General features: G+C 40.8%; 1 protein-coding gene across 3 annotated transcripts in view; it reads left to right on the top strand.

Moving 5' to 3' along the window:
• msi2b (musashi RNA-binding protein 2b) overlaps positions 1 to 26,480 on the top strand; it is a 192,579-nt gene that overhangs the window by 45,987 nt on the left and 120,112 nt on the right. For all 3 annotated transcript variants that reach the window (XR_013294217.1, XM_077566491.1, XM_077566490.1), the window contains exon 7: positions 4,917 to 4,965. Coding sequence is in view for 2 of the 3 variants with exons in the window: in XM_077566491.1 (XP_077422617.1) it covers positions 4,917 to 4,965 (49 nt within the window). In the remaining variant the exon portion in view is untranslated. The remainder of the gene's footprint in view (positions 1 to 4,916; positions 4,966 to 26,480) is intronic.

Raw genomic sequence — 26,480 nt, 5'->3', positions numbered from 1 at the left:
ACTCTCGTTCTGTCTCTCCTATTGTATTTGGGTTCGCTTGGTTTGTTTTGCTCTGCCAGACGCTCTTGCGCTTCCTTTATAGTGTGCCCCCTTGTGATCTAATGGATAAGCCGCACCTTTGCATTAGCCGCAGAGTCGAATGCAAGTGAAAAAAAGTAGCGGCTTATAGTCCAGAAATTACTGTAGTTCTGCTCCGCTGATAGGTGTGGAGGTGCAGCCATTGACAGTATTTCATGTTTTAGCCATTGTGGTATTCTATACTGCACCAGTAGCAGTATATATTACTATTTACTTTTTTAAATTATTATTATATATATTTTTTTCATTTTAATTTTTTTTATTTGCCTGGAGAAGTTTCCATGGCATGGATGTTGCTCAACTTTTGGTCAACGGTTCTTCTTTTTTGTGTGACATATACACAAGCATTTGTGTTGTAGATTTTCATTTTCGTAAATCATATAATATACTAAAATAAAATTAAAAATAAAATTATCTTTGATAGTTAAATGAACAGAAGTAAATAAGAAAAGTTCATGTTTTGATTTACTTCTTCCTTTTTCCTAGCCACTGTAAATTTGGGCCTGTTAAATACAATACCCAACCGTCACAATACGATATTATCACGTTATTGTGGGGAGGTTGGCGATATTATAAAAAAGGTCACAATACTGTATGAAAACAAACGATATTGTAATAAAAAAAAAAAAACTCATGATATTGAACAATTTATTTATTTATGTGTAAACACTGACACCCAATAAGATGCCCAACAAGCAAAGAATTCCGGAATCAACTTCTCTGTTTTTGTGTGTGTTTTTTAAAAAAAGAAAAAAACAAAAACAAAAGAAAACTAATGAAGCAGTGTAACCAAGATTGATAATTGTGATTCACTCAAGGGAGTTCTTCATCAATCTGGGACTGTTTCACGATGATTTGCTTGGGAAAGGCAGGACATTTGTGTACAATAGTTCAAGTTGATTGGACAATGTGGCTCTGTGCACGTTTGTTTTGACCAATCAAATGTCATCTTCGGTCTCGTCTTAGGAAAAAAAACAAAAAAAAACAATGCAAACATCTTACCAGATAAAAATGCACAAAGCTCCTCTCGCTGTCCAACTTTCAACAAGGAAATGGTGAGTAATTTATCTGTATTATTATTATTATTATTAAATAAAAAAAATTGTCCGAAACCGAAAATGAAAAATGCTTGGCCGAAAACCGAAACGGCGAAAAAAAATTATGCCAATTTTTTACTATCATTGCATTTATTAGAATTATAATATTACTATAAAATATTTATTTAGCACTGGCATTTTAACAAAGCACAATATAAATTGAAATGTGCCCACACCGCAGACATGTTGGCTAATGGTACATTAAACACCAAACGAGGGTTGAGCATTTTCTGGCGGTGCAATTGCACTTTATAATTCACCAAAGTTAAAAAATAAATAAATAAATACATTTCACACCAGCTAATCCGCTTCGGGAACAGACTGCAAAGCCACACACAGCGTCCTGTACAGGTCTGTCGCCACCCAGAGATAGCGTTTAGTGTTTCCGTGTTTAAAACTGTTGATAGCAATAGTGTTAACATTAGCTAAAGTATTTAGCATGGCCACCGGGATGCCGGTGAAAAAAAGGAAGCGTTCGAGGGGCTCTTAAAGGGAAAACGCTGCAGGAGAAAGAGTGGCTCACCTGTACTGCAGTACACGGCAGTTCTGTATTTTTTTTCGACCTCTTAAAAAGCAACGCCCCTCTCCTCCGGTGTGCGCAACGACTCCGGGAGCTGTTGCGACCGACAGGTGCAAACTCACACGAGAAAAAGCCAGCGAGAAACGAGGCGGACATTCACCCCCACGTTTGCTGTTTAATTCAAACAAACGCTTGCAGCATTTTTTTTGCTTGCGTCACCACAATATCAACAACAACAACCGCCATATTCTTTCGGTTTTAATTTAATTTTGTCAGATTTTCGGTGGCCGGATATTTGGTGCATCACTAATTATTATTATTAATCTGTATTTAAGAGCAGAAGTAATTGCAGTGTCCATTCAAAGGTTGGCTACGTCTCTCGGAATGAGTTTGATAGTGGGGGAGTGGAGAGGGCAGAGTGTTATGTTCCTACACGAACAGATACAGAGCTCACTGGCTCCTGGCACTGGCATACAGTCTTATTGTACTTGATTTAAATATTCCCTTTTTTTCCCTTTACTTCATTCCTCATCCAGCAAAAAAAAAGACAAGTAAAAACGTTTGGGAATAACATTTGCAACCCTCCTGCTGTGTAGAGTCTCATACATCAGAGTTTAGTCCCAAATAAGTGTTGCAACCATCACATTGTAACTCTTGGTCAAGAGGCCAACTGTCTTTGAGTGTCTTCTGTGTAATGGATTTGTTTGTAATGAGCACCTGAGCTCCTTCTGTCGCTCTACTTTATGTTGTTCTCATCTGCCAACTGTATATCTGACAAGTATGAAATCCACATAATGATATACAGTTATGGGGGGTGGGGGTGGTTGAATGTATATATTCTAATGGTCTAATTCTTGTGTTAGTAATTCATTTTTCATTTTTTACAAAGTACTTACTTACCTACTACTAATATTTATTAATTAATTTTGTGTTATCTTATTCTACCTGTCTTTATTGCATGACTGGTTTTTACACCATGTACAACACTTTGTATGCAGAGATGGCTGATTTAAAGCTACTGAATGCAGAAAATTGAATTTTGAATCGCTACTTCCACCTGTAGCTGAAAAATAAAACTATATTTTCCCTTCGTCACGTACACAAATGCGCGCATGACGTCACATCCGCAGACAGAGGGCGGGAAAATTTAAACCTGAATCCAGTCTGAAGACTATTGGCCAGAGGCTCTTAGGAGTTTAACTTTGCACAAATCTCAGACTTAGCATGAACATTAATATTTCAGATATTTCTTATTCTTATACCATTTCAATAATTGGTCAATAGCACCTGTTACATGTTCTTTACAAAACACTCTTGGTTGTATCTATCAGCCCAAGACCTACAAATTCAGTAAATCTTTTGAAGCCATATGCTACACCTAATAGGAAGGCCGCCATTTGAATTTATTTTTGGCCTTTCCTTCTTAAAGAGATAGTGTGTAATACTTAGCACCATCTAGTGGTGAACTAATACCTCATCCATTTTAAAAGCCATTATGCAAAAAATATAATAATTCTTAATCGTAGGTCTAGTCATTGCTAATAATATCACATAGGTCGCACCGGGTTTTAGAGGGGGCTGACATGTTTTGCTGCCATCTTCCTGCTACGGATACCCGAAGGACAACTTCGTAGTTAGTCCTGGTGGTGCTTGTAGCTAGTGTCTGACCCAATAGGTCGACATCCGCTTACCTTCTCCAGCTGGGGCCTGCATGTGATTATCGCTGAGTCCATGAATTCGGGCTCCCGCCGCTTGTCGCCCTCTGCTGTGCTCTTGCAAACTTTTTCTAGCTTCTCCCGCTAAACGCTCTTGTTAGCCACTCGATCCAGCCTCTAACTCCCACTAGACGCTCTTGTTAGCTGCTCACTCGGTCTTTTGGCGTTGCTTGCTGGGGTTCCAGCCAGCTGCCAAGTCGCCATCGCTCACCGAGATGTTCGCTTGTTCATGCCAAATAGAAATCGGTGGTAGGCTTATAGTGCACGTACTATTATTTAGCAACATCTAGTAATGAACTTTTACACACTGTACCTATAACAAAACATTCCTGGTTGTACGTTTCACCTAGAGTCACAAAGATTTGGAGGCATATGCCTCGACGTGCTTTTTGTTTTTAGGGTCGAAACCTAGATGAATAACTCATGTAACTCACATAAGGCTTGGCAATCTGGCAAAGACATTCACATTTTAGACTTCAGAGGGTTCTTGTCCTATGTGACAGTACTCCAACATGCAAGTACCCCAATATTGCCAGGCTTGCGAGGGCCCTTTATAGCTGCTTGCAGCTAAAGTTTAGTTTGATCCTTATCAAGATTATGTCAGCAATTTAGCATTTCTTTGTTGCAATGTTTTTTTTTTGCAAATGTGGGACCTGCTGTCACTTCTGTCCTGATTATATTCTTCGTATTTAGCCCGCAGCAACAATCCCATAGCCCCTCACAATAAACCTTATAAAAATTAAAGGTTATGGATTAATGAGAGGATGTCTCTCCTTCTGTAATATTACTTTTACTCACTATTACTTAATATTAGATTGTGTACTGCAATAATAATAATAATAATAATGATACTACTACTACTACTAATAATAATAATAATAATAATAAATCCTTAATGAATGATCAGTGTTTTTGTCTACATACAAATGATAAATTCAGGATCAAACATCTTGCCAGTAAGGATTTATTCCAAAAAACAATAAAATTGCTATCACAGATGTTTGAATACTGACAAATATTTCACCATTGTATAGAGAAATGCATACAGCATACTCTGTGTTGTTGTGCTTGAACTTAGGGCTGCACGATATTGGAAAAACTAGTGATATGTGATATTGTTATTGAATATAGTGATATTGGTACTATTGCAGTATTTAAAATGTACCCAAAGAAATAACATTTTTATCATCTAATATAAATATATATTTTTAAATTCATCCAGCAAAATAAGAAAGGTCAATGTATTTTAATTAATTAATTTTAATTACCCTAAATATTGTTCAACTTTTGGATAGCAATGCACAATTAAGTTTGCGCCTGAATGGTCAAATTCAGATAAAAGCATACAATTCCTTAAGAAACATATTGCATGTTTTTGTGATATGCATATTGCATGGACCAATGTCTCAATGTAGATTATTTTTTTTAACATTGTGCAGCCCAACTCAAAATATATATATTTTTAGTCTATGTTGCTGAATCTAATGTGTTCCCACTTTCCTTTAGGTCGAAGATGCCATGCTAATGTTTGACAAAACAACTAGCCGACATAGAGGTATGTTTAGCTTGTTCATTCTGTGTGTTGTATATGGTAGCCAAAAGTGTTGAGCTTTTGTCAGTGTATCATGTTCATGACAAAACAGTGTGCACACCATATACAAAAAGACACACTCAACATTGTTGAACAATTTACACAACAGTAACCTTTAATAAGTACATTGCTTCAAAGATGTCTACATCCCCGAAGGTCAGCTTCATTGTTGTTCATTACAGATAGCTTTCACTCTGTCAGACAATCCATACTAAATCCGTCCCTTATCATAGATATTCCACATTGCTGGCTGATACACACACAAATAGACATATCTGCATGTGCAAACCAACTAAACACACATCATAGACTAACATTTATATTCCCTCTCAATTTAATTAGTCACATTCCTCTTTGGCTATTTAACCTCTTTGACACATCGATACGGATCTTCATTGGCATTCATTTGACTGGATGGCGGATGACAGCGGCATGGAGAGTGAGAAGAGGGTCAAATAAGGGAAGGAGAAGGAAAGAAAAGGCAAAAGATGCCCCTAGTTGAATAGGAGCTAGATTGAAGAAGGGAGGCATGCGTGGTCTGATAAGGGCACAGATAGCAGATTGTGTAGAGTCACTTAGGTGGCAGGATTGTTATCGCCACCACCTCCTCCCTGTCCAAACACTTTATCTGGACTTCAGCAAAGAAGCCCTCTGCCCCCAGACAGAGGACTTAACAAAGACACAGTGAAGCTAAGGACAAGACAGACTTGCTTGTGAGTAGTTTTATAAAGTGATGGTGAAACACTCAGGATACATTCGAACAAATTTACAGAGACAGAGATCAGCTGAGGAACATTATTGTTGTTTGAGGACTTGCTTCATTAAAATGGCTTTGATAGTAAGGCATCTTCATCACTTATACAATAGACTTATGATCGAATGACAAAATGTTTCAATACTTTTATAAAAACTCTATCATCCCTATAAGTTAAAAAGGCTATTGAGGAACCTTCATCTGAAGAAAGGTGGTGACTTGGTGGAAAAGCACACCAGATCAGTTGCTAATTGCCGGTGGAACAGTCACCTGTGTGGCCAAAATTGATATTGTAATGTTAGAACAATTTATATTTATAAGTTATGGACAATTTTAACTTTGTTGCTTTTTTTGATTAAACATACATTATGGTGTATGCAAAGAACTTAGCGCATCATGATGAATTTTAACAAAGATTCTTATGTTATCGGCCCGATTTTCTTTTTTTTTCCTTTTTTTTTTTTTACAGTGTACTTTGCTTTATAGTAGGCCGCATGATTCTAATGTAATGTAAATTCTTAGTGAATAAAAACTCAAGTCAATCTTTGACTGACAAATGTCAGAATGTTTTTGTTTGTTTGTGTCCTGTCTGACCTATTACCTGTGTGACAGGCAGCCAACCTGCATGATGGTGCATTATTCCTCCTCTGACTGTGTAGGAGGTCTGGACGGAGCACTTCATGTGAAATAGTTCTTATAAATAATACAGCTGTGGCAATAACCAGCTGCTTTTGACCTTGACCACTACCGTGTCAGTTGCTATTAATGATATCAGCGTTGCCTGTGATTGGGACATGCATTGACTTAATGCTTTTTTTTTTTTTACTTTGCGCTCTGTCAGGTACCAATTTCTGGCCCATTTCTTCATCATTTAACAATAATAATAGCTACATGCTATTTATTTATTTATGTATTTATTTAAATAATAATTATTTAATAATGTATTCATAATCTAAGGAGCAATGAGGACCACATTAAATTAGTAATTAAACCTAATTTCAATCTTTGAAAAAAAAAAGGGAAATCTCCTATCCATCCATTTTCTACACCACTTGTTCTGATTAGGGTCATGTTTAAACCCATATCGCTTTAAAAAAAACAAAAAACAGCTTATCGCACTGATTAGCAAAGGCTTGCGAGGGTGTGTGCACGTAGTGAATGTTTGTTTGTCAGGGTTTGTTGAAGGTCGCAAAGACGCCAACATTTTTAATGGACGCAAAACCAGTTTTTCTTTCGTTCTTTTCTGTTCTGTTTCTGTTGAACATACTGACATTTTCTTGGCGACAAGGAACACCACTAAAACTGTTGGCGAACGTCCTTGTGACCATTTGTGGCATTGAAGGAACCCTGATAAAAAAAAAACAACATTCACTCTCTGCGCACACCCTCACAAGTCTTCAATGTTCAGGGAATTACGACACTTAAGCTGTAGCCACTACCAGCTGACTTTGAGCAAGACCCTGGAGTGGTTGTCAATCAATTGCAGGGGATAAGTCACTTTTATATATGATGAAATATAGTTTATTGATTATTCTATGGATAATAAAGCTTCTCAAAGTGTGTGGCATGTGACGAAGTTCTTGAATGCATGAAACCAATGCATCACAAACAAGAAGACTTCTTTTTTTTTTTATTGAAGAAGTCAAAGTACAGAAAGCTACATTTAATTTAAGGGTTACAAAAAACTTTTTTTTTTTTTTTATTATTCTTATATGCAATACATTTTAATTGAATCAATTGTATTATAAAACTGTGCATGTGACACTGGTTTAATATGGTGTAGATAAAAGCACAATATAAAAGCAGTCAATTTACCATTAAGACTAATAGCTAAAAACTCTAGGCATTTAGTAGCCTGGCCAGCCACACACACTTTCTTGAAACACGGAAAGTGGATTTGGAAAGGCTGCCAGTGACCGCTGCTCAGCCCAGTTCAAAACGAAAAGTGCAATGACATTTGTTTATTCGTTGTGACATATTTTTTTGTGAGCAACGTCACTCTTTGGCGGAAGAAAAAAAAGTCCATTCAAAATGGCGCGTGGGAGAGACGATCGTTTGTTTCCTTCAGCATTAAACTCAGTTTTAAATGTCCAGAAACACATAGAGTCATTAAAAACCCAGCAGCTGAAAGCATTTATTTCAAAAGAAGACATGTGTCAAGATTACGGACTTATAAATGAACGGAAAGGGTGAACAGATGTCCCGTTCGGGTCGAGACAGTCTCGTTTTTAGCCATGAGTCCCAGTGGATTCCACCAAACTCATTGTTTTGTCCTGATATTACGCAATTCCTGTCCCGGCATTCTATTTTTTTGCCATCAGTCACACAGTTGTCATAGCGATTCATACGGTAAAACCTATCCTGCTTACTTCCAAATTCACGTTTGCGTTCTCATTTGCATCTGATCTGTAGCAGGCAACAGGACCGGAACAAGAACTACTTTCTGCTTTCTCGTCTAAGAATCATGGGAAATTTAGTTGTACTATCAATTGCGGTCGCCACTCGCCGGTCAGACAAGCAAGCTGAGGTTTGGTATATTTCCAATGTTGTAATGTGTGACCGGCGCAAGGTAAACGTCAGGACAGGGCAAAAATAGTGGCGGTGTTGAACTGTCAACCAAGATAGTATTTAGCATTAGTGAGTCATACTGGTTTAGAGACTCATACATAAATACTCCAATTTCTCTTTTATCAATAGATTTGTGATGGTATATCCTCGTATTGGAATATCTTGAAAGATTAAAATGTAAACATTTATTTTCATTGATTATTTTCATTATAACCCCTCAAGGGGAAATTCAACTAACTCCCTCTCTTCTGTACAGCAGGCTGCATACCCCACATAAAATTTAATCCCTCACGTGCATGCATGCAAGGAGAGATGTCAGAGTAAAAGGAGTACACAAACAATGTTGCACTTCTTGAGATGAGGGGTTGCGGATGATAATTTGTAAGTCGTTAAACCATTATTAATTTTCCATTATATCTTTATAGATCTCTGCAAAGAAAAAAAATAATCTGTGCAAATCTAGCAATTTCATCTACATAACTACATGTGTGCAAGTGCAAAACATAACTATACCTGTAACATGAGCAGTGACAATATTATTAATATAAACTGAACTACAGTAACTGTCATTTAAATCTGCATATTTGGTTCAACATTAAACTATAGTGTGAGGCAGGAAGAGCTACAGACAAGCACAATCAAACAAATCAATAAATTGGAGATGATCATGTTAATCTGGTTTTACTTTCAAATGGAAATTTACACCTTGCTGCAAATTTAGATGGATTATTTATTTATTTATTTATTTACTTATTTATTTATTTATTCTAGGGGTGTCAGGCGATTAAAATTTTTAATCGTAATAGATCACATGGCTTCAATAGTTGACTCGCAATTAATCGCCAATTTTATATCTGTTCTAAATGTACAATAAATTGTACAATACAATGTTCCAAGTTTTCATACTCTTGTTTATATAAGTGGGAAAACATGTTAAACTAATAGAAATATGGCTGCATCTTTTAGTCATTGATACAGTAATTCCATAATAATTCTTAAAATTTAAATACAATTAAAAGATGTACTGTACAGTAAAAAAATAAGTGTGATATTGATTTGTGTTGAGGTAATTTATCTGCCACTAGATGGCATAATTGCATCTGTAAGATGTTGGTGGCAGGTCAGTGTATTTTTCTTTTTGTAATAAGAGCTAACTAATCTTTAACATGAAGTAACTTGCACATTTTTGAAATTGTAAAATACAACTTGACCCTAGTCTTCACAAATATATGCATTGTTATTAAATTTATTACTGCTAGATTTTGACATGGACGTGACTGGAATTCCCCCAGTACAGGCTTTACCATTAATCGGGCATTTAAAAAATTAGTGCCGTTGAAGGAACTTTAAATTAAGGGAGACAGGTAGGACAGACCTTGGATGAAGATGCTGAGGTTCTCTTTGGGAGTGACCAGGATGGATAGAATCAGGAATGAGTACATCAGAGGGACAGCACATGTTAGAGGCTTTGGAGAGAAAGTCAGAAAGGCCAGACTGAGATGGTTTGGACATGTCCAGAGGAGAGATAGTGAGTATATTGGCAGAAGGATGCTGAGTTTCCAAATACCAGGCAGAAGGTCTAGAGGAAGACCAAAGAGGAGGTTAATGGATGTAGTTAAAGAGGACATGAAGGTAGTTGGTGTGAGAGCAGAGGATGCAGAGGACAGGGTTAGATGGAGGCAACTGATCCGCTTTGGCGACCCCTTAAGGGAAAAGCCGAAAGGAAATGAAAAAGAAAAAGAAGGAACTTTAAATTATTTCAAAATTAGCGTGCGGTACCACATAAGCGTGCACGAACATGCAGTCTTTAATTCCTTACAGCAAAACTTGTGTGTGTAGCATTTCTTGGGCTCTATTTGGTTTGGTTTTCTTTTAGTAAGATTGGAAATAATAATGAAAGCGAATGGTATGATGACTCCAACTTTACAATGTGTCTTTGATTGCCATTGTTATAAATTATGTATTCCTGGTCGTATTTCACACTTTGGCCACAAAATTGAAGCAATAACTGATGTGTTTTCTTAATGAATGCCAGTTTTGTATTGCACAATGACTTTGAATTGTTATCCCTTTTTTTTATTGCTTTTTTTGTGCTCCACTGCTGCAGTTGTCTCCCCTCCAGCTATTTAAGCCTTCTTGTCGGAAAACAAGAATGTAGCAAGTGAAGCTGCTCACCATTGACTCTTGCACTGCCTTACACTTTCCAGTGTTTACATCCATTCCAATGCATCTAATTACAGTTGCCAAATGCAACATCTTGCTTTATGAATGTCCCCAAGGGCAAAGTCATAAACACGTCTTCACTTGTCTTTGTATACTGATGCTGCATACTGACTGGGTTAAATGATTAGAAGACAGAGTTGTTGTCCTTGTGTCCCGACATAGCTATCTGATAGATATTGCTAGGCAGGCTGCTATGGCCAGGGTGTTTTATTATATCTGATTGTTGTGTACACTATAAAAAAACAAAACAAAACGTAAAAACAACGGTAATAAAAATTGTATGTAATATACCAATATATGACAAAAAAATTTGATCAATCTTTTAAAACCTGGCGAATAACTGTTGAAAAACTAAATATTGGGTTTAAAATTGCAACAGTTTACTATTAGGGTAATTCATTTAGATAGCATTTTATTCCCCTTTACGAGGTTCTCAAATATATAGTCATTCACCTTCTGATGACAGAGCATTAGGAGTTCAGTATTTTGCTCAATGATACTTCAACATGTTCACCAAGGGGATCTAACCCCTTCCAACTTCGGTCACGTTGGCGCAGCACGTCTGCGGCACGGGCTCCGTGGAAAAGCTGCAGTTCTTTCAACTTTTCCTTATTTAACTTTTAATTTTTTACTTTTTTAAATTATGAGCCACTTGCTCAATCTGTCCGCGACTCCTACGCGAGTTACAGCACACGTCGGGGGTGAACGGAGCCTAATCGAACAATCTAACAAGATCAAAGGAACGACATGGCATTGGCTTTGTTGTCATACGTCAGAGACGCGCTCTGGGCCCTCCGTTCAACAGGCGACACACCACCCCCCGACCTGCCGGAGGAGATTCGGCGAGCAGACCGGGGAATACGCCGCCGGAGAAGAGGACAACGAGGTGGAGCACGCCAAAGGCTCCGGAGGAGAGGATGCAGACCAGCGCTGCCGCCCTTGCTGCTCGGCAACGTGAGGTCCTTAAAGAGCAAGCTGGATGAGCTGAGGAGCCTCACCTCAGCCTGCCGCGAGCACCGTGACGCCTGCGCCATGGTGTTCACGGAGACATGGCTCCACAGCGACATCCCAGACTCTTTGTGTGAGATCGAGGGATTCTCACTCATTCGCGGCGACAGGACTCAGGCGTCGGGAAAAAGCAGAGGTGGGGGCGTCTGCATTTAAATCAACGACAACTGGTGTCGGAATTACGCGGTGCGGCAGATCACCTGCACCCCCGACGTGGAGCTTCTCTGCCTAAGTCTGAGGCCGGGCTACCTGCCGAGGGAGTTTGGAAACATTTTCCTCTGCGCCGTGTACGTTCCGCCCAGCGGGAACGCCGCCAGCGCCGCCGCCTTCATCTCCGACTGCGTTCAACAACAACTGCGACGGTGCACGGAGGCCCCGGTTTTCATCTTAGGGGACCTCAACCACTGCAAATTGGAGCTGTCTCTCCCCGGTTTTCATCAGTATGTAAAATGTGGAACAAGGGGAGACAGAGTCCTGGACAAATGCTTTGGGAACGTGAAGAACGCATATGTGAGTAGAGCCCGCCGCCCCCTCACCAACTCTGACCACAACACAATTCACCTCATCCCCACCTACAAAACAGCTCTCAAACGCATCAAACCACAAAGAAAGACTGTTAAAATCTGGTCCCATGACAGCATTGAGACCCTTAAAGGATGTTTCCTATGCACAGAGTGGAATACCTTTGATGGGCTGGATATGGATACTGCTGCTGTGACTGTAACTGACTATATTAAATTCTGTGTGGACAACATCATACCTACAAAGGAAATAACTGTTTACCCCTACAACAAACCGTACATTACTAAGGAGGTTAAAGACTGTATTAACCGCAAAAAAAGGGCATTTAAGAACCAGGACAGAGCCCAGCTCAAACTGGTTCAAAAAGAACTCAAACACATGCTTAAAGAAGCAAAAAGGAAGCACAAAGAGACTATAGAAAAACACTTTGCTGCTAACAACTCTAAGAAAATGTGGGACACCATGAGGAGGATCACCAAATTGACTCCTGCTCAAAAAGGTCTCAGCTTTCTAAATGACCTCCAGAAGGCAAGGGAGCTGAATGACTTTTATTTAAGATTCGAAACCCAGGACTTCTCCTCTGAATGTGGGGAGGTCCTGAGGTCCATTTCAGTGAATGAGCAAGACTCAAGGCTGGTCATTCATCCCCATGATGTCCAATCTGCTTTTAGGTCTGTCTGCACAAAGAAGGCCTCAGGACCAGATGGGATATCTGCCCTTCTGCTAAAATCCTGTGCAGAGGAGCTCACAGCGGCATGGCAGCCCATCTTCCAGAGATCTGTGGACTCACACTCCATTCCCAGTCTCTGGAAAAAATCAGTAATCACCCCGGTTCCTAAAAAACAATGTCCTGTGGGCAATAATGACTTCAGGCCTGTGGCTCTAACTTCCATTGTTATGAAGTGTTTCGAGAGGCTGATGGTGACTCGGCTCAGGGGGGAGGTGGATGCACACTTAGACTCCCTTCAGTTTGCCTACAAGCGGGGTCGCGGCACTGACGATGCTATCAACAGCATCACACATCTGGTCAGCAAACATCTGGACGTCCCTAAAGCTTATGCACGTGTGTTGTTCGTTGACTTTAGCTCAGCGTTCAACACAATGCAGCCGCACCTGCTTTTGGGTAAACTGAAGGAGATGAATGTGAACCCGTACATCTCGAGGTGGTATCACTCCTTGCTGACACAGCGCACACAGCAAGTCAGGGTCAACAGCTCCCTCTCAGAACCCAGATTGATAAGCACAGGCGCCCCACAGGGCTGCGTCAGCCCCCCGGTCCTCTTCACATTGTACACAAATGATTGTGTGATATCACACCCTGAGAACTTTATCATTAAGTTCTCTGATGACACAGCTATCGTCAGCTTGCTGCAGGCGGCGGTAGCCCACTGGACTATTTCTCAGAAATAGAGAAATTTGTCCAGTGGTGTGACCGGAATCATCTTGTGCTCAATGTGGGGAAGACAGAGGAGGGGACATTTGATCCAAAAACTGTGGGTGACCACGGGCCAGTCGTCATTAAAGGCAATCACATCAGCCAGGTGGGTTCATACAGGTATCTGGGGGTCCACATTGACAACACACTCAGCTGGAGGGTACACGTTGGAAGTCTCTGCTCCAAACTCCAACAGCGTCTCTATTTCCTACGCAGACTGAGGGTCTATGGAGTGGAGCAGAGGATCATGCTGTTGTTCTACCGGGCTGCATTGGAAAGTATCATCAGATACGGCATTGCGGCCTGGTACGGCAACCTGACTGTGCAGTCAAGGTCACAGATTGCCGGTCTGGTGCGGACTGCCATGAAGATTATGGGGGTCAGGAATCATCCTTCCCTACAGATGCTTTATGAGCAGTCCGTCACCAGACTGGCACAGAAAATTGTTACTTACCCGACTCACATTCTGCATCATGAGTTCCAGCTACTACTTTCGGCAGGAGATTCAGGGCCCCCAGAACCAGGCTGAACCGCTACAAGAACTCATTCCTGCCGACATCCATCAAATTACTTAATAACCGACATTAACTAAGTGGTGCAATATATATATATAGGAGTGTGTGTGTATTATTTATTTTAATTATCTCTCTCTCTATTCTGTTGTTTTTCTCACTGTAAACTACTGCTGCACTTCTTATTTAATTTTGATTTTATCTCTTTCTATTCTGTTGTTTTTTCCTTACTGTAAACTGCAGCTGGACGGAGTCCAGGAAAAAGTTCCCCACGGGGAAAATAAAAGTATATCGTATCGTATCGTATCGTAACCCACAACCTCAGGGATACCAGACAACCACTCTACCACTGATCCATAAGCTTTGCGTATCTTTCACCCACTCAAGCTTTCCACTTACAGAAATTGTATTTATTTTTACTTTAAAAAAAATTGTCAATTCACAAAGAAATTATGGTAACATTTTGAATTTTTACTGTTAATTTCTCAGTAAATATAATATTTTTTCTAGGGTTTTAAAGTTGAATTTGACATTTTATTCTATTAAATAACAGTCAAATATTTGTGAAATTGCAATACATTTATGAACGTATTTGTTTTTACAATCAGTATACTGTATGTATTTCTAATGGAGTTTTTTTGTAACAGAAATATTGTTTTTAGAGTTACAGTTATTTCATTTTATTTTACATTTGACCTGTAAAATCTGAGTTTTTTATTTTTATTGAATGATATTTTTAAAATACAGAAAACAACTGTAAAATAAAAAATAAAATTATGTTATATTACAGGTTTGTTTTTGTTGTTGTTGATTTTTTTTTTTTTTACAATGTAGCATGGTCAGTCCAGGGTACTGGTGGCCAGTAGGAATTTGAGAAGCAAAGACACTATATTAATGGCTATTAAATCTGTGTGCACAATATTGAATGGGACACTTCAGCATAGTGTATTTCATGAGAGTTAAATTTACCATCAAAGAGCTAATGCTGCACTTGCTTTTAGTCGCTTTTTGATCACATTTTAAATTCAACACAATTCCGTATTAAAAACTCAGAGCCGAATCCACTAAAGGTTTGTGTGGCTTTTGCGTGCCACTACCTGGTAAAAATGGAGCAAACAGATAGCGTCATGTGTTATACATATATTTGGCAGAGAAATTGCCCACTTCTATGCTCATTGATAAACAACGTCTAATCCACTAACACCAGCGCTAATTGCCTTACAGTTTGAGTGACGCAAATAACATCTATAGGAAGCTCGTGTAAAGTTGGTGCTATGCGAGCCTGTTCATAGCAGTAGTAGCACGGAGAAGGCATGGTCATGCCAGGCAGAGCTGCTCCTCCCTACACGCATCTCACACACTGTGCAGAGGGCGCCAACATGGGGACCCCCATTTTGTGCTGTGACATCTGACCAATGTGAAAAAAGGCTCCGACATGACACGTCGTCCTAAATTACTTTTTGCAAAAAGTCATTCACCCCCGCACAGTGGGCGACTTATTATCTCATTAACCGTTTTCACTGACGCAACCCCCTTCGCTCCCGGCTGGTCTACTGGATTTTATATTAATATTTGTTCTATTGCTATAAAAACATGGAGCCTGCCAAAAGAAAGATTAGTCTCTTCTTTCATCAGGAAAAAATATATATTTCTACCTGTTTCCGTTTGGTACGGTTCATATTCACACTGTGCTTTTTGCAAGTGGACTATCATGCGTAATCACAGTGACCAGCATGGCGATCTGTGCGCATAACAAAACACAGAAATAGAGGAAAACATGAAATTCCGACTTGCTGCATTACTGCTCTTCATATTTGTGCCGTTATTAGATGTAATATATTTGCAAGCGTCATTGATGAAATATTGAGAGTTTGGTCTGAACCTAGCATTAGTTTATTTTCTTCAACTTTTATTTTATTTTGTGAGACAACTTTTGCTATGATCCAGCAGCTTCTCCCTTCTCCAAGTTGTTTTGAGGGTGTTGTGTACGATAAAGAAAGAACAAGATAGTCACAGGGGGAAAATCCACTTACTGTCCCCTTCAGTATGCCAACAGCTAAGTAGGACAATGAAACTAATGAGCCATTTTGTGTTAGTGACCTACATAAATGCATGTGGACAGGCCCGTCATCCACACCTGAAATAAAGCGCTGTGCTATAATGGCAAGAGTCAGCAGAACAGGGATGAATAATCTGTTCTTGCAACAAATATTGTTTATGTGATGTTCAAGTGGAAAGTCAGAAGTTTCTGCTGTTCCTTTGGATGCCACAGATTCCCAAACACGAACAGGATTGTTAACACAAACAGGATTGTTAAGAACAACTATAGCAAAGCTATAGTACACTGAATCTTGGCCTTAATTGTTTAAAGTGGAAGTCAACCTTAAACAAACCTTTTCTTGACAGTAATATGTTATGAGTGACCTCACTTGTATAAACATGACATTGTGATTAACTCTTTGACTGCCAAAAACGTTAAATAACGTTTAGTAAAATAGACGTTAACTCTTTCACTGCCAGACGTTTTCAGAAACGGGATGTCGCCAGTGCCAGCCGATTTAAGCATTTTGACTGATATTTCAAGGTCCACAGAAAATGTCGTGTTTGGACTATGGAAACACACATACTACCAAATGAAAGATTGGACTCTCATCTTTCATCAGAAAAAAAAGTTTGTTTCTACCTTATTCCGTTCTTCAGTAATCAACAATAGACTTCTTTTTGTCCATGAATGATGCCACAAACACCTTAATAGTGCTTTACTTCTGTAATACACCACCACCAACAATGAAAAAGTGTTTTTAGGTTGCAAAATACGTTTATTTCCATTCAACAGTGTAACAATTTGACAAAACAATTTCGCAAACTATTTACAAATGTGTGCAACTGTGGTACTATTTACAATTATGTGGATGTTTCAAATACAGTTTTTCTTTTTGTAACGCTCTCCTGCGTGCAAGGAGAGGGAGCAGGGTTTGCACAACAGATTACTTTCACTTTCCATTGTCCGTTTCGCGTGCAGACGGCCTTTTTTTCCGGGGAATAGCAAGTAGCAGACTGTACACACTCCTCCGATGAATATGAATTGGACTCGGGGCACTCTTGAGCGTGCTCGGTTGTGCTCCGCGTTTTCCGGTGTTGGCATCGCTAGCCCGTGAACCTTTTATGACGTCGTCATAGCCACCGTGTCAACGCTTCCAACTTCGCCGTCAACCTCGGAGACACCATCATCATCATTGATGATGATCATCGTCGTCATCAATGTGCTCTTTATAGCGTTGGTCGATGCTTTTCTTCTTTGAAAAAAACGGCTCGACCGTGAGCTGCTTGCAACCGGTCGCCATTATGGCTTCTTCAGCCATTGTCCCCTCAACACTCTAGCCCCGCCTCACGTCTTCTGCTGACGCCTACCCAATCTTGTCAAAAGAGAGTCATTGCTGCCATCTAGGGGCCAAAAATAGTCATTAGGCTCACTAGACCTGCTTGAAACTTTCAACACAGCTGGGGAAGGCTTTCCTCCACCCGTTTCAAAAAAAAAAAAAAAAAAAAATTGGATGATGTCTTTTAACGTCATTGGCGGCCCTCCGTAGGTTTTTACTTGACGTCTTTTAACGTCATTGGCGGCCCTCCGTAGGTTTTTACTTGACGTCTTTTAACGTCAGTGGCAGTGAAAGAGTTAAAAGACGTTCACCAAGATTTTATTTTTTTGGAAACGGGTGGAGGAAAGCCTTGACCAGCTGTGCTGAAAATATCAAGCAGATCTAGTTAGTATAATGACTACTTTTGGCCCCTAGATGGCAGCGATGACTCTTTTTGGACAAGATCAGGTAGGCGTCAGTAGTAGAAGATGTGAGGCGGAGCTAGAGTGTTGAGGGGACAATGGCTGAGAAAGTGAAAATGGCGACCGCTGGCAAGCAGCTCACGCTTGATCGTTTTTTTCAAAGAAGAGAAGCATCAACCAGTGCTAAAGAGCACATTGATGATGACGATGATGATGATGGTGACTCCGAGGTTGACGCCGAAGTTGGAAGCGTTGACGCGGCGGCTATAATCACGTCATAAAGCCTCACCGGCTAGCGATGCTAACGCCGAAAAACGCGGAGCACAACCGAGCACTTCTGCTCAGGCGGACGTTCAATCGGACGACGCAGAGTGCCCCGAGTCCAATGCATATTCATCGGAGGAGTGGGTACAGTCTGATCACGGAGAAGACACTGGTTATGGACTACGATGCCACCATGAATGGAGCGGATGAGATGGATCAGAACATCTCTTACCACCCGGTATAGGAACTGAAGGACATGAGGAAGCCAGACGTAACACCACCGTAACGTCACCGTATCATGATCCTGAGAGTAGACTTGATGGCAACATGGCCAAACACACACTGCAGTATATACTTGCTATTCCCCGGAAAAAAAAGCCAGCAAAAAAGTGTAGCGTCTGCAATCGCAGTGAAACTAATCTGTTGTGCAAATCCTGCTGCGTCCCCTTGTACGCAGGGGAGTGTTACAAAAAGAAAAACGGTATTTGAAACATCCACACAATTGTAAATAGTACCACGGTTGCACACATTTGTAAATAGTTTGCCAAATTGTTTTGTCAAATTGTTACACTGTTGAATGTAAATAAACTTATTTTGCTATCAAAAAACACTTTTTCATTCTTGGTGGTAGTGTTTTACAGAAGTAAAGCACTGTTTAGGTGTTTGTGGCATCATTCATGGAAACAAAAAAGGTGTCAAATTCACTAGAGTGCATGAAATAATATCGTTTCACAAAAAGCTTGATTTCTCCGTATTTTGTTTCAAAACAGAGCATTTGGGTGAAACTAACCATTTTCTATTGTTGATTACTGAAAAACGGAATAAGGTAGAAACAAACTCACTTTTCTGATGAAAGATGAGAGTCCAATCTTTCATTTGGTAGTATGTGTGTTTCCATAGTCCAAACACAAAAGTTTCTGTGGACCTTGAAAGATCAGTCAAAATGCTTAAATCGGCTGGCACCCACGGCATCCCTTTTCTGAAAACGTCTGGCAGTCAAAGAGTTAATTGGAATATGAGTTATGAAGCAAAAGCTGACATCAATGTTACTCAGGGCTCAGGCAACTACCAATCAGATTTAACCTGTTTTTCTGAAGCTGTACTGTGATTGGTTGTTACCTGAGACCTAAGCAACATTGATGTCATCTTCAGTTGACAACAAGTGGCAAAATGGCTGCCCCCTGAGAAGGATAAAAACGACTGGATTTTGCTTTTAACTCATATTCCACTCACGCAATATTATATTTAGACCAGTGGGGCTGCATAGAACATATTATTGTCAAAAAAAATTGGTGTGGGGTTTGACTTCCCCTCTAAGTGGGCGTTACATTAACCACACTGTAGTTGGCTAACTTATCAGTGTGTCCCAGCTAACTATTGTACACTTTAATATGTCACCAAATGTACACTATAATTCGAAGTCTTGAGCTCTTCATGGCACAAAAAATTAAATCAACATTTTTGTGAATTTATACCTTCAAAAATTTTGTAAATTTTGGACATTGAATTATGTGTCTGAACTATGGTTAAAATGAATTCTTTAATTAAAAATATGGCATTTTCCAATCTAAAAAGAACTCTTAATCATCAAGACACCAATTAATACAGCCTGTGGTGGCCAAGACAGTGTACACTGTAAAACTTAAAAATATTTAGAATTCCTATTTATTCTATTACCATGTTGCAATAAATAAATAAATTAATTAATTAACAATGTCTTTGTTTCTGTTGTTTCTCAAAGTGAGATGTTAGACATGTTTGTGGTGTTTGATATTCACTTGACACAGTTCTAGTGTTTACATAATTACTGGCATACAGTTGATCAGCCGTGACAAGTGCAATCAAATATTTGTTTGTCTTGGGCAAGATCCCCACTTATAGCTTGTACGCTAGTAATCAGCAGCTTTACAATTGATATTCAAGAGTGTGAATGCTGAGATGGAGAGCAATAAATTCATGAAAGCAGAGAGATAATGAAGAGGAATAAATGTTTTTTGTCCTCTTTGCGTGTTCGAAAACTTGAAGACAGATTTAATGTAAGAAAAAACACCTTTGTAAAAATGATTTTATCTATCAGAGATCTCTGGACACTTAAACTGCCTCTAATTCATCACTTAAACAGGTGGGATTCAAGGGCGAAATGTGTCTCTTCCGCGTGTACAATGGCTTCTTATAGTTAAAAGACCTCCTCTCTTTTATTTGTAGACAAAACATATCTCTGGGTACTTTTCCATGAGCGATGGCGCAAACAGAGTCAGGAGTGCGTGTTCGAAAACAGATTCTGTTCTCAAGGACTAAATGTGTTTTCGCACAAAACGCTGAGAAGGAACTTTTTTAGACTAAATAGTATGTCCCAGCTTAAGGTCAAATTATACCGAAATCAACACCACCTGCTCTGCACAGGACACAAAACATTTCGACAAGGTTAATACTGAAGAATTAAAATGTTAATAATGTGTAACAATGGTTAATATATGAAATGAAGTATTAAAAATGTTACAATATCTATCAGTCCGCCCTTTGGGCTTTTTAAATAAAGCCCAACAACTAAATATTTAAAATTTTTACCAAAGGATTCCAGCGGGATCTTCATCATCGCAATGGCAGGTGCAACATAAGAAGAAGAGAAAAATGAAAACATTCTTTTTTGCAGGAGAGGAGGTCAGTCATATGTCAAAACAATGTGATTCATTAAAAGATTTTTTTTTTCAGTAAAATAGGTATATCATATATGAAGACAATGTGTTGTGATTATGTTCAAAATTTGTGGTGGGGGATCCCAAAAATAGCAAATTGGCATGACAGTCAGTATGAGACAGAGTGTCATTATGTACGTGCAATTGGAGACGCGATTGAAGACTTGTTGTCGTTTGGGCTAGGGAAGTTTTTGTTGACGTTTGTCAGTTCCGTTTTCGTTCTTGTGTTTTTGTTTTTTTTTAAACCGAGTCCTTCAGCTTTGTGATTGGCTGGCAACCTGTTCAGGTTGCACCCCGCCTACTGCCCGAAGCCAGTTGGGATAGGCTCCAGTACCCTCACAATCCTTGTGAGGACAAGCGGTCAAGGGAATGGATGGATGGATCCTTCAGCCCACATCAACTGCCAGTGATGCAGGGATTGATCACTGGGATTTGTTTTCCCAAGGTGTGACTCATTCTTTGTGGAACGCCCCGGAAAAGGGACACATTCCTCCTATCTCCATTGGGTAATCCTTAGATCGTCTGGTGGAAACTGGAAGCGGTTGAATGGCCTCTCAGCTGGCACGTCTGGTGGCACGCTCCCTTCTTTTTGAAAGAGCATTTTGGTAGTGTTATTAGTTAGGAGTTAGTAAATGTTAGTAAAGTTCTGTGGGCCTGTCCTGTGGGAAAAAATTCTGTTTGTTGTGACATTCAATTAGGATCCAGCCTTTGGCTGACTTTTAATGACCTGAGCACATTCATAAATGCAAAAAATTTAAATCTTAGCCAGTTCAAATCTGACGAGGCCAATTTTGTTTACAGAATATAATGATTATTGAAATGTTTTATTATAATATTTACTGTTATAGATATGGCATGAATGTGCTTCCAGCCATTAAATAAATGCAACTTTCGCCAACAAATAAAATCAAAAAATAACATCTAACCCCAGGGCCCCAGGGAAAAATAGAAATGGAACATATTCACCTTATTTTCGCCGTCTCTGCTAAAACTTACTCCTTCTCCATGGTCAAGGAAATGCCCAATTGTCCTCCTGTAAAATTCATTCTCACGGACTATCTATAAATATCACATTAAGACTAACTTTTAATTTTATCTTTATTTTAATTCACCATGGACTGTTTGTGTCCTTCGCGACGATATACCCAGACCGACCAATAATTCCCCCATCTGAAAAAAATCGACTGAGAGAATTTTTCAGACTCTAATAATATACAAGTTCTGCAGTAAATAAATTTTGCTTGCTTTCTGTTTAAAAAGGGGTAAAATTTTACATTTAACCAGTAAATTCAACAATGCGTCCCAAGCAACTATTTAAATTTCAAAAGAGAATTTGGAAAATATTAAAATTCAATAAGCGTAAAATATAATAATTAAGATTGTAATAAATTGTATCTTATCTTTATTCACATTAGCTGTTTTCAATTTCTGAAACCACACGAAATTTACCTGTATTATCTTTTGTACTATAAAAATATTGTAGCTTAAGCCAATGAATTTTACAAAGAATCTCAGCCAATCCATCAATTATTATTAATACATAAAGTTGCCCTTAATTTTAATATTTCACCATTAAGCTTGCTAGTCCCCCTTGTTGATGTTTGTCCAAAAAGCTGACTGTTTTAAAATAGACAGAGATAAATAAGCCTCAGGTCTCCGAGCCACGTTGGCCGTTGGAGCCTCAGGACTCCGAGCCACGTCGGCCGCCACAGCCCCAGGATTCCGGATCAGCTCCGCGGCACCTCCCGGTCCCAGTACCGGCTCCGCGTCAACCCCATGTTCCCGTGCCGGCTCCGCGTCAGACCCATGTTCCCGTACCGGCTCCGCATCAGCTCCAAGTTCCCGTGCCGGCTCCGCGTCAGCTCCAAGTTCCCGTGCCGGCTCCGCGCCAGCTCCAAGATCCCGTGCCGGCTCCGCGCCAGCTCCAAGATCCCGTGCCGGCTCCGCGCCAGCTCCAAGATCCCGTGCCAGCTCCGCGCCAGCTCCAGGATCCCGTGCCGGCTCCGCGTCAGCTCCAGGTTCCCGTGCCGGCTCCGCGTCAGCTCCAGGTTCCCGTGCCGGCTCCGCGCCAGCTCCAAGTTCCCGTGCCGGCTCCGCGCCAGCTCCAGGATCCCGTGCCGGCTCCGCGCCAGCTCCAGGTTCCCGTGCCGGCTCCGCGCCAGCTCCAAGTTCCCGTGCCGGCTACGCGTCAGCCCCAGGTTCCCGTGCCGGCTTCGCGGCAGTCCCAGGACTCCGGATCAGCTCCGCGTCAGCTCCAGGTCCCAGTACCGGCTCAGCGTCAGCTCCAGGTTCCCGTGCCGGCTCCGCGCCAGCTCCAAGTTCCCGTGCCGGCTCCGCGCCAGCTCCAGGATCCCGTGCCGGCTCCGCGCCAGCTCCAGGTTCCCGTGCCGGCTCCGCGTCAGCCCCAGGTTCCCGTGCCGGCTCTGCGTCAGCCCCAGGTTCCCGTGCCGGCTTCGCGGCAGTCCCAGGACTCCGGATCAGCTCCGCGTCAGCTCCAGGTCCCAGTACCGGCTCCGCGTCAGCTCCAGGTCCCAGTACCGGCTCCGCGTCAGCCACAGGCTCCCGTGCCAGCTCCGCGTCAGCCCCAGGTTCCCGTGCCGGCTCCGCGGCACCTCCCGGACTCCGTGTCGCCTCCACGGCAGCCTCAAGTCCTCGCGCCTCGTCGGCCGCCTCCACGGCAGCCTCAAGTCCTCGCGCCTCGTCGGCCGTCTCCACGGCAGCCTCAAGTCTTCGCGCCTCGTCGGCCGTCTCCACAGCAGCCTCAAGTCTTCGCGCCTCGTCGGCCGCCTCCACGGCAGCCTCAAGTCTTCGCGCCTCGTCGGCCGCCTCCACGGCAGCCTCAAGTCTTCGCCCCTCGTCGGCCGCCTCCACGGCAGCCTCAAGTCAACTTTTTAAGGGACGTCTAGAAGCCGTCCCTCGACGGAGGGGTTCTGTCATGTTTATTTTCAGTCTTGTTTAGTCCCTGTCATGTTTAGCTTCTGTTTTCCTTGTGTTTTCCCCTTGTCTTGTCATTTCCTGTTTTATTGTGAAAAGTCTGACTCCTCTCGTTTCAGGTCACTTGCCCTTCCTTGTGTGGTGTCTGTGTCAACCCTGATCCCTGATTGTGTCCACCTTTCCCCATTACCTTCATGTGTCATCCAATCAGTGCCCTCAGCCAGGTGTGTCTTGCTATGTCATTAGTGTTGGTGTATTTAGTCGGTTGTCTCCCCCCTGTCTGTGTCGGTTCATTGTTGCCACTGTCGTAAGTCATTCGCCACGTCACGCTGACCTTTTTGCCTTATCAGGATCCATGTCATGCTGTTAGTTTTGCCTAAGTTGTTTTGCCATGTTTAGCTTCATGTTTTGTTAGTTCCGTTTATTTTGCACTTTGAAGTTAGCTTTTTGATTAGAAATTAAAACCTCTTTTTTGGACTGCACCTCTGCCTTCCCGCATCTGGGTCCTAAAGCCCCCACCTTACTGGCAGTCTCGCTTTTGTTCCACTCGAAGAAACCACAAATACAACCCGTACTTTACGTCGAACGCCCGGCGGCGCAAGCCTCAACGTCCCCCATCAATAAAATTAATTTACCGTATATTATAACGGCGCCAAAAGATTTATTCCACTGCAATCGTGAACCCAGTCGTGCAATTCTTTTTTTTATCTCTTGCCCTTGTTCCGTAGGTAAAAACTCCTTTAACAACTGCGCATGCGCTCTCACTTGTTTCATAGCGTCATCATGTTCTTGCTTAACGGAAACTCATTTGGGTCAAACAATTCTGTTTCGCGTTCAAAAAGAGCGTCCTTAATTTCTATTAATTATTGACCCTCGTATCTTATAACTTATTATATTATATTACATTGTAGTTAAGTCGTATTAACATTTATAAATCAAGTGTCATCTCACTTATAACAGAATTAGTCAACAACATATCTCATCACGGTCCCTTTAACGTCTGACTATTCTACCAAATACCAAACATACAAATAACACACAACAAATATCATGATCTCCCCTCAAAATAATAAATACTGCTTTTAATCAATCACGAAGCAGTCTCTCGACTAATATAGCCTGTCTGTTCACAATTATTCAATTCAATTGTGCAGAAACCCCTCGTAACGTTACGTACCAATCTCTGGTAATATATTTTCATCTGCGCATTCATATTTCTGTTATCTTTCAGCTGAACAGATCTGTCCATGAATATCCATATTCAATCATCCAAGGACCTCGCGATTGATCACAAAACGGCGTATCAACTCCGCTTATTGCCAACCTGACTACCAAAGCTGATTAAATGTTCAAGGATCTTAACGACGTCAATCAAGGCAGTACTATTCTGCTGTCTCAGTCGTAGTATTTCCGAAATTTTATCCAAGAACCTCTCGTTTGCGTAAACAAACTGCGTTCCTTGCACAAAGACCCCTAAGAACCAATCATCTAAGTGCCTCCCGTCTGCGTGAACAAGACTGTTTTCCACTTCAGCTTCTATTTTATGCAAGGAATTTATGTCAATCTTCCAAGCATCTCTTGTCTTGTAAAAACACAAAATGTCCCTCAAGACTGACTACAAAACAAAGCAATTGCGTACAACTCAACGTGCAGCTTTTATTATACAAGGAATTTATGTCAATCTTCCATGTATCTCCCGTTTTGTAAAAACATGGAAATGTTTCTCAAAACTGACTACAAAACGATCGCGTACAACGTGACAGCATTTCCGCAAATAGCGCTACGTCACCACTAGTGTATACTTCAAATACCGTGGTAAAATCCGAAATCTGGGACTTCGCGTCCAACCAAACGACTTCAAAATTTATCACTATTTTTCTTACACAAATTCCATCCTCAATAATTTTGCAAGACGAATTTACCAGCCGCAGCGCTCTCAAACAGACAGAATTCCTAAAACGTGGATAAAGTGTCCACTTACCGTGATTAATATGTGGCCGGGGAATTCTGCCCGTCCTTGAACGCCCCGCTGTAAAACGTCGCTCTACGTCGGGGTCACCATTTTGAAGAGGAATAAAAAAAAATTGTCCTCTTTGCGTGTTCGAAAAATAGAAGACAGATTTAATGTAAGAAAAAACACCTTTGCAAAAATGATTTTATCTATCAGAGATCTCTGGACACATAAACTGCCTCTAATTCATCACTTAAACAGGTGGGATTCAGAGCGTCGAAATGTGTCTCTTCCGCGTGTACAATGGCTTCTTATAGTTAAAAGACCTCCTCTCTTTTATTTGTAGACAAAACATATCTCTGGGTACTTTTCCATGAGCGATGGCGAAAACAGAGTCAGGAGTGCGTGTTCGAAAACAGATTCTGTTCTCAAGGACTAAATGTGTTTTCGCACAAAACGCTGAGAAGGAACTTTTTTAGACTAAATAGTATGTCCCAGCTTAAGGTCAAATTATACCGAAATCAACACCACCTGCTCTGCACAGGACACAAAACATTTCGACAAGGTTAATACTGAAGAATTAAAATGTTAATAATGTGTAACAATGGTTAATATATGAATTGAAGAATTAAAAATGTTACAATATCTATCAATAACACCATCCGCAAGGCTTCTGTGTCTCATCTGTCACACACCTAGATTGCTATTAAAGTGGCCTAGGATCATTGCCATCATCTAATTAGAAAAGGCTCTCGGTCTGTCTTCTCTCCCCACCACCTCTCTATCTCCTTTCTGTTTACCTCTCAATCGTCATGTCTGCTACTCACTCTC

The sequence above is a fragment of the Vanacampus margaritifer genome, chromosome 5 (assembly GCF_051991255.1).
Source record: "Vanacampus margaritifer isolate UIUO_Vmar chromosome 5, RoL_Vmar_1.0, whole genome shotgun sequence".
In the NCBI taxonomy this organism is placed as follows: Eukaryota; Metazoa; Chordata; class Actinopteri; order Syngnathiformes; family Syngnathidae; genus Vanacampus; species Vanacampus margaritifer.
This window is presented reverse-complemented; position numbering and strand designations above follow the sequence as displayed.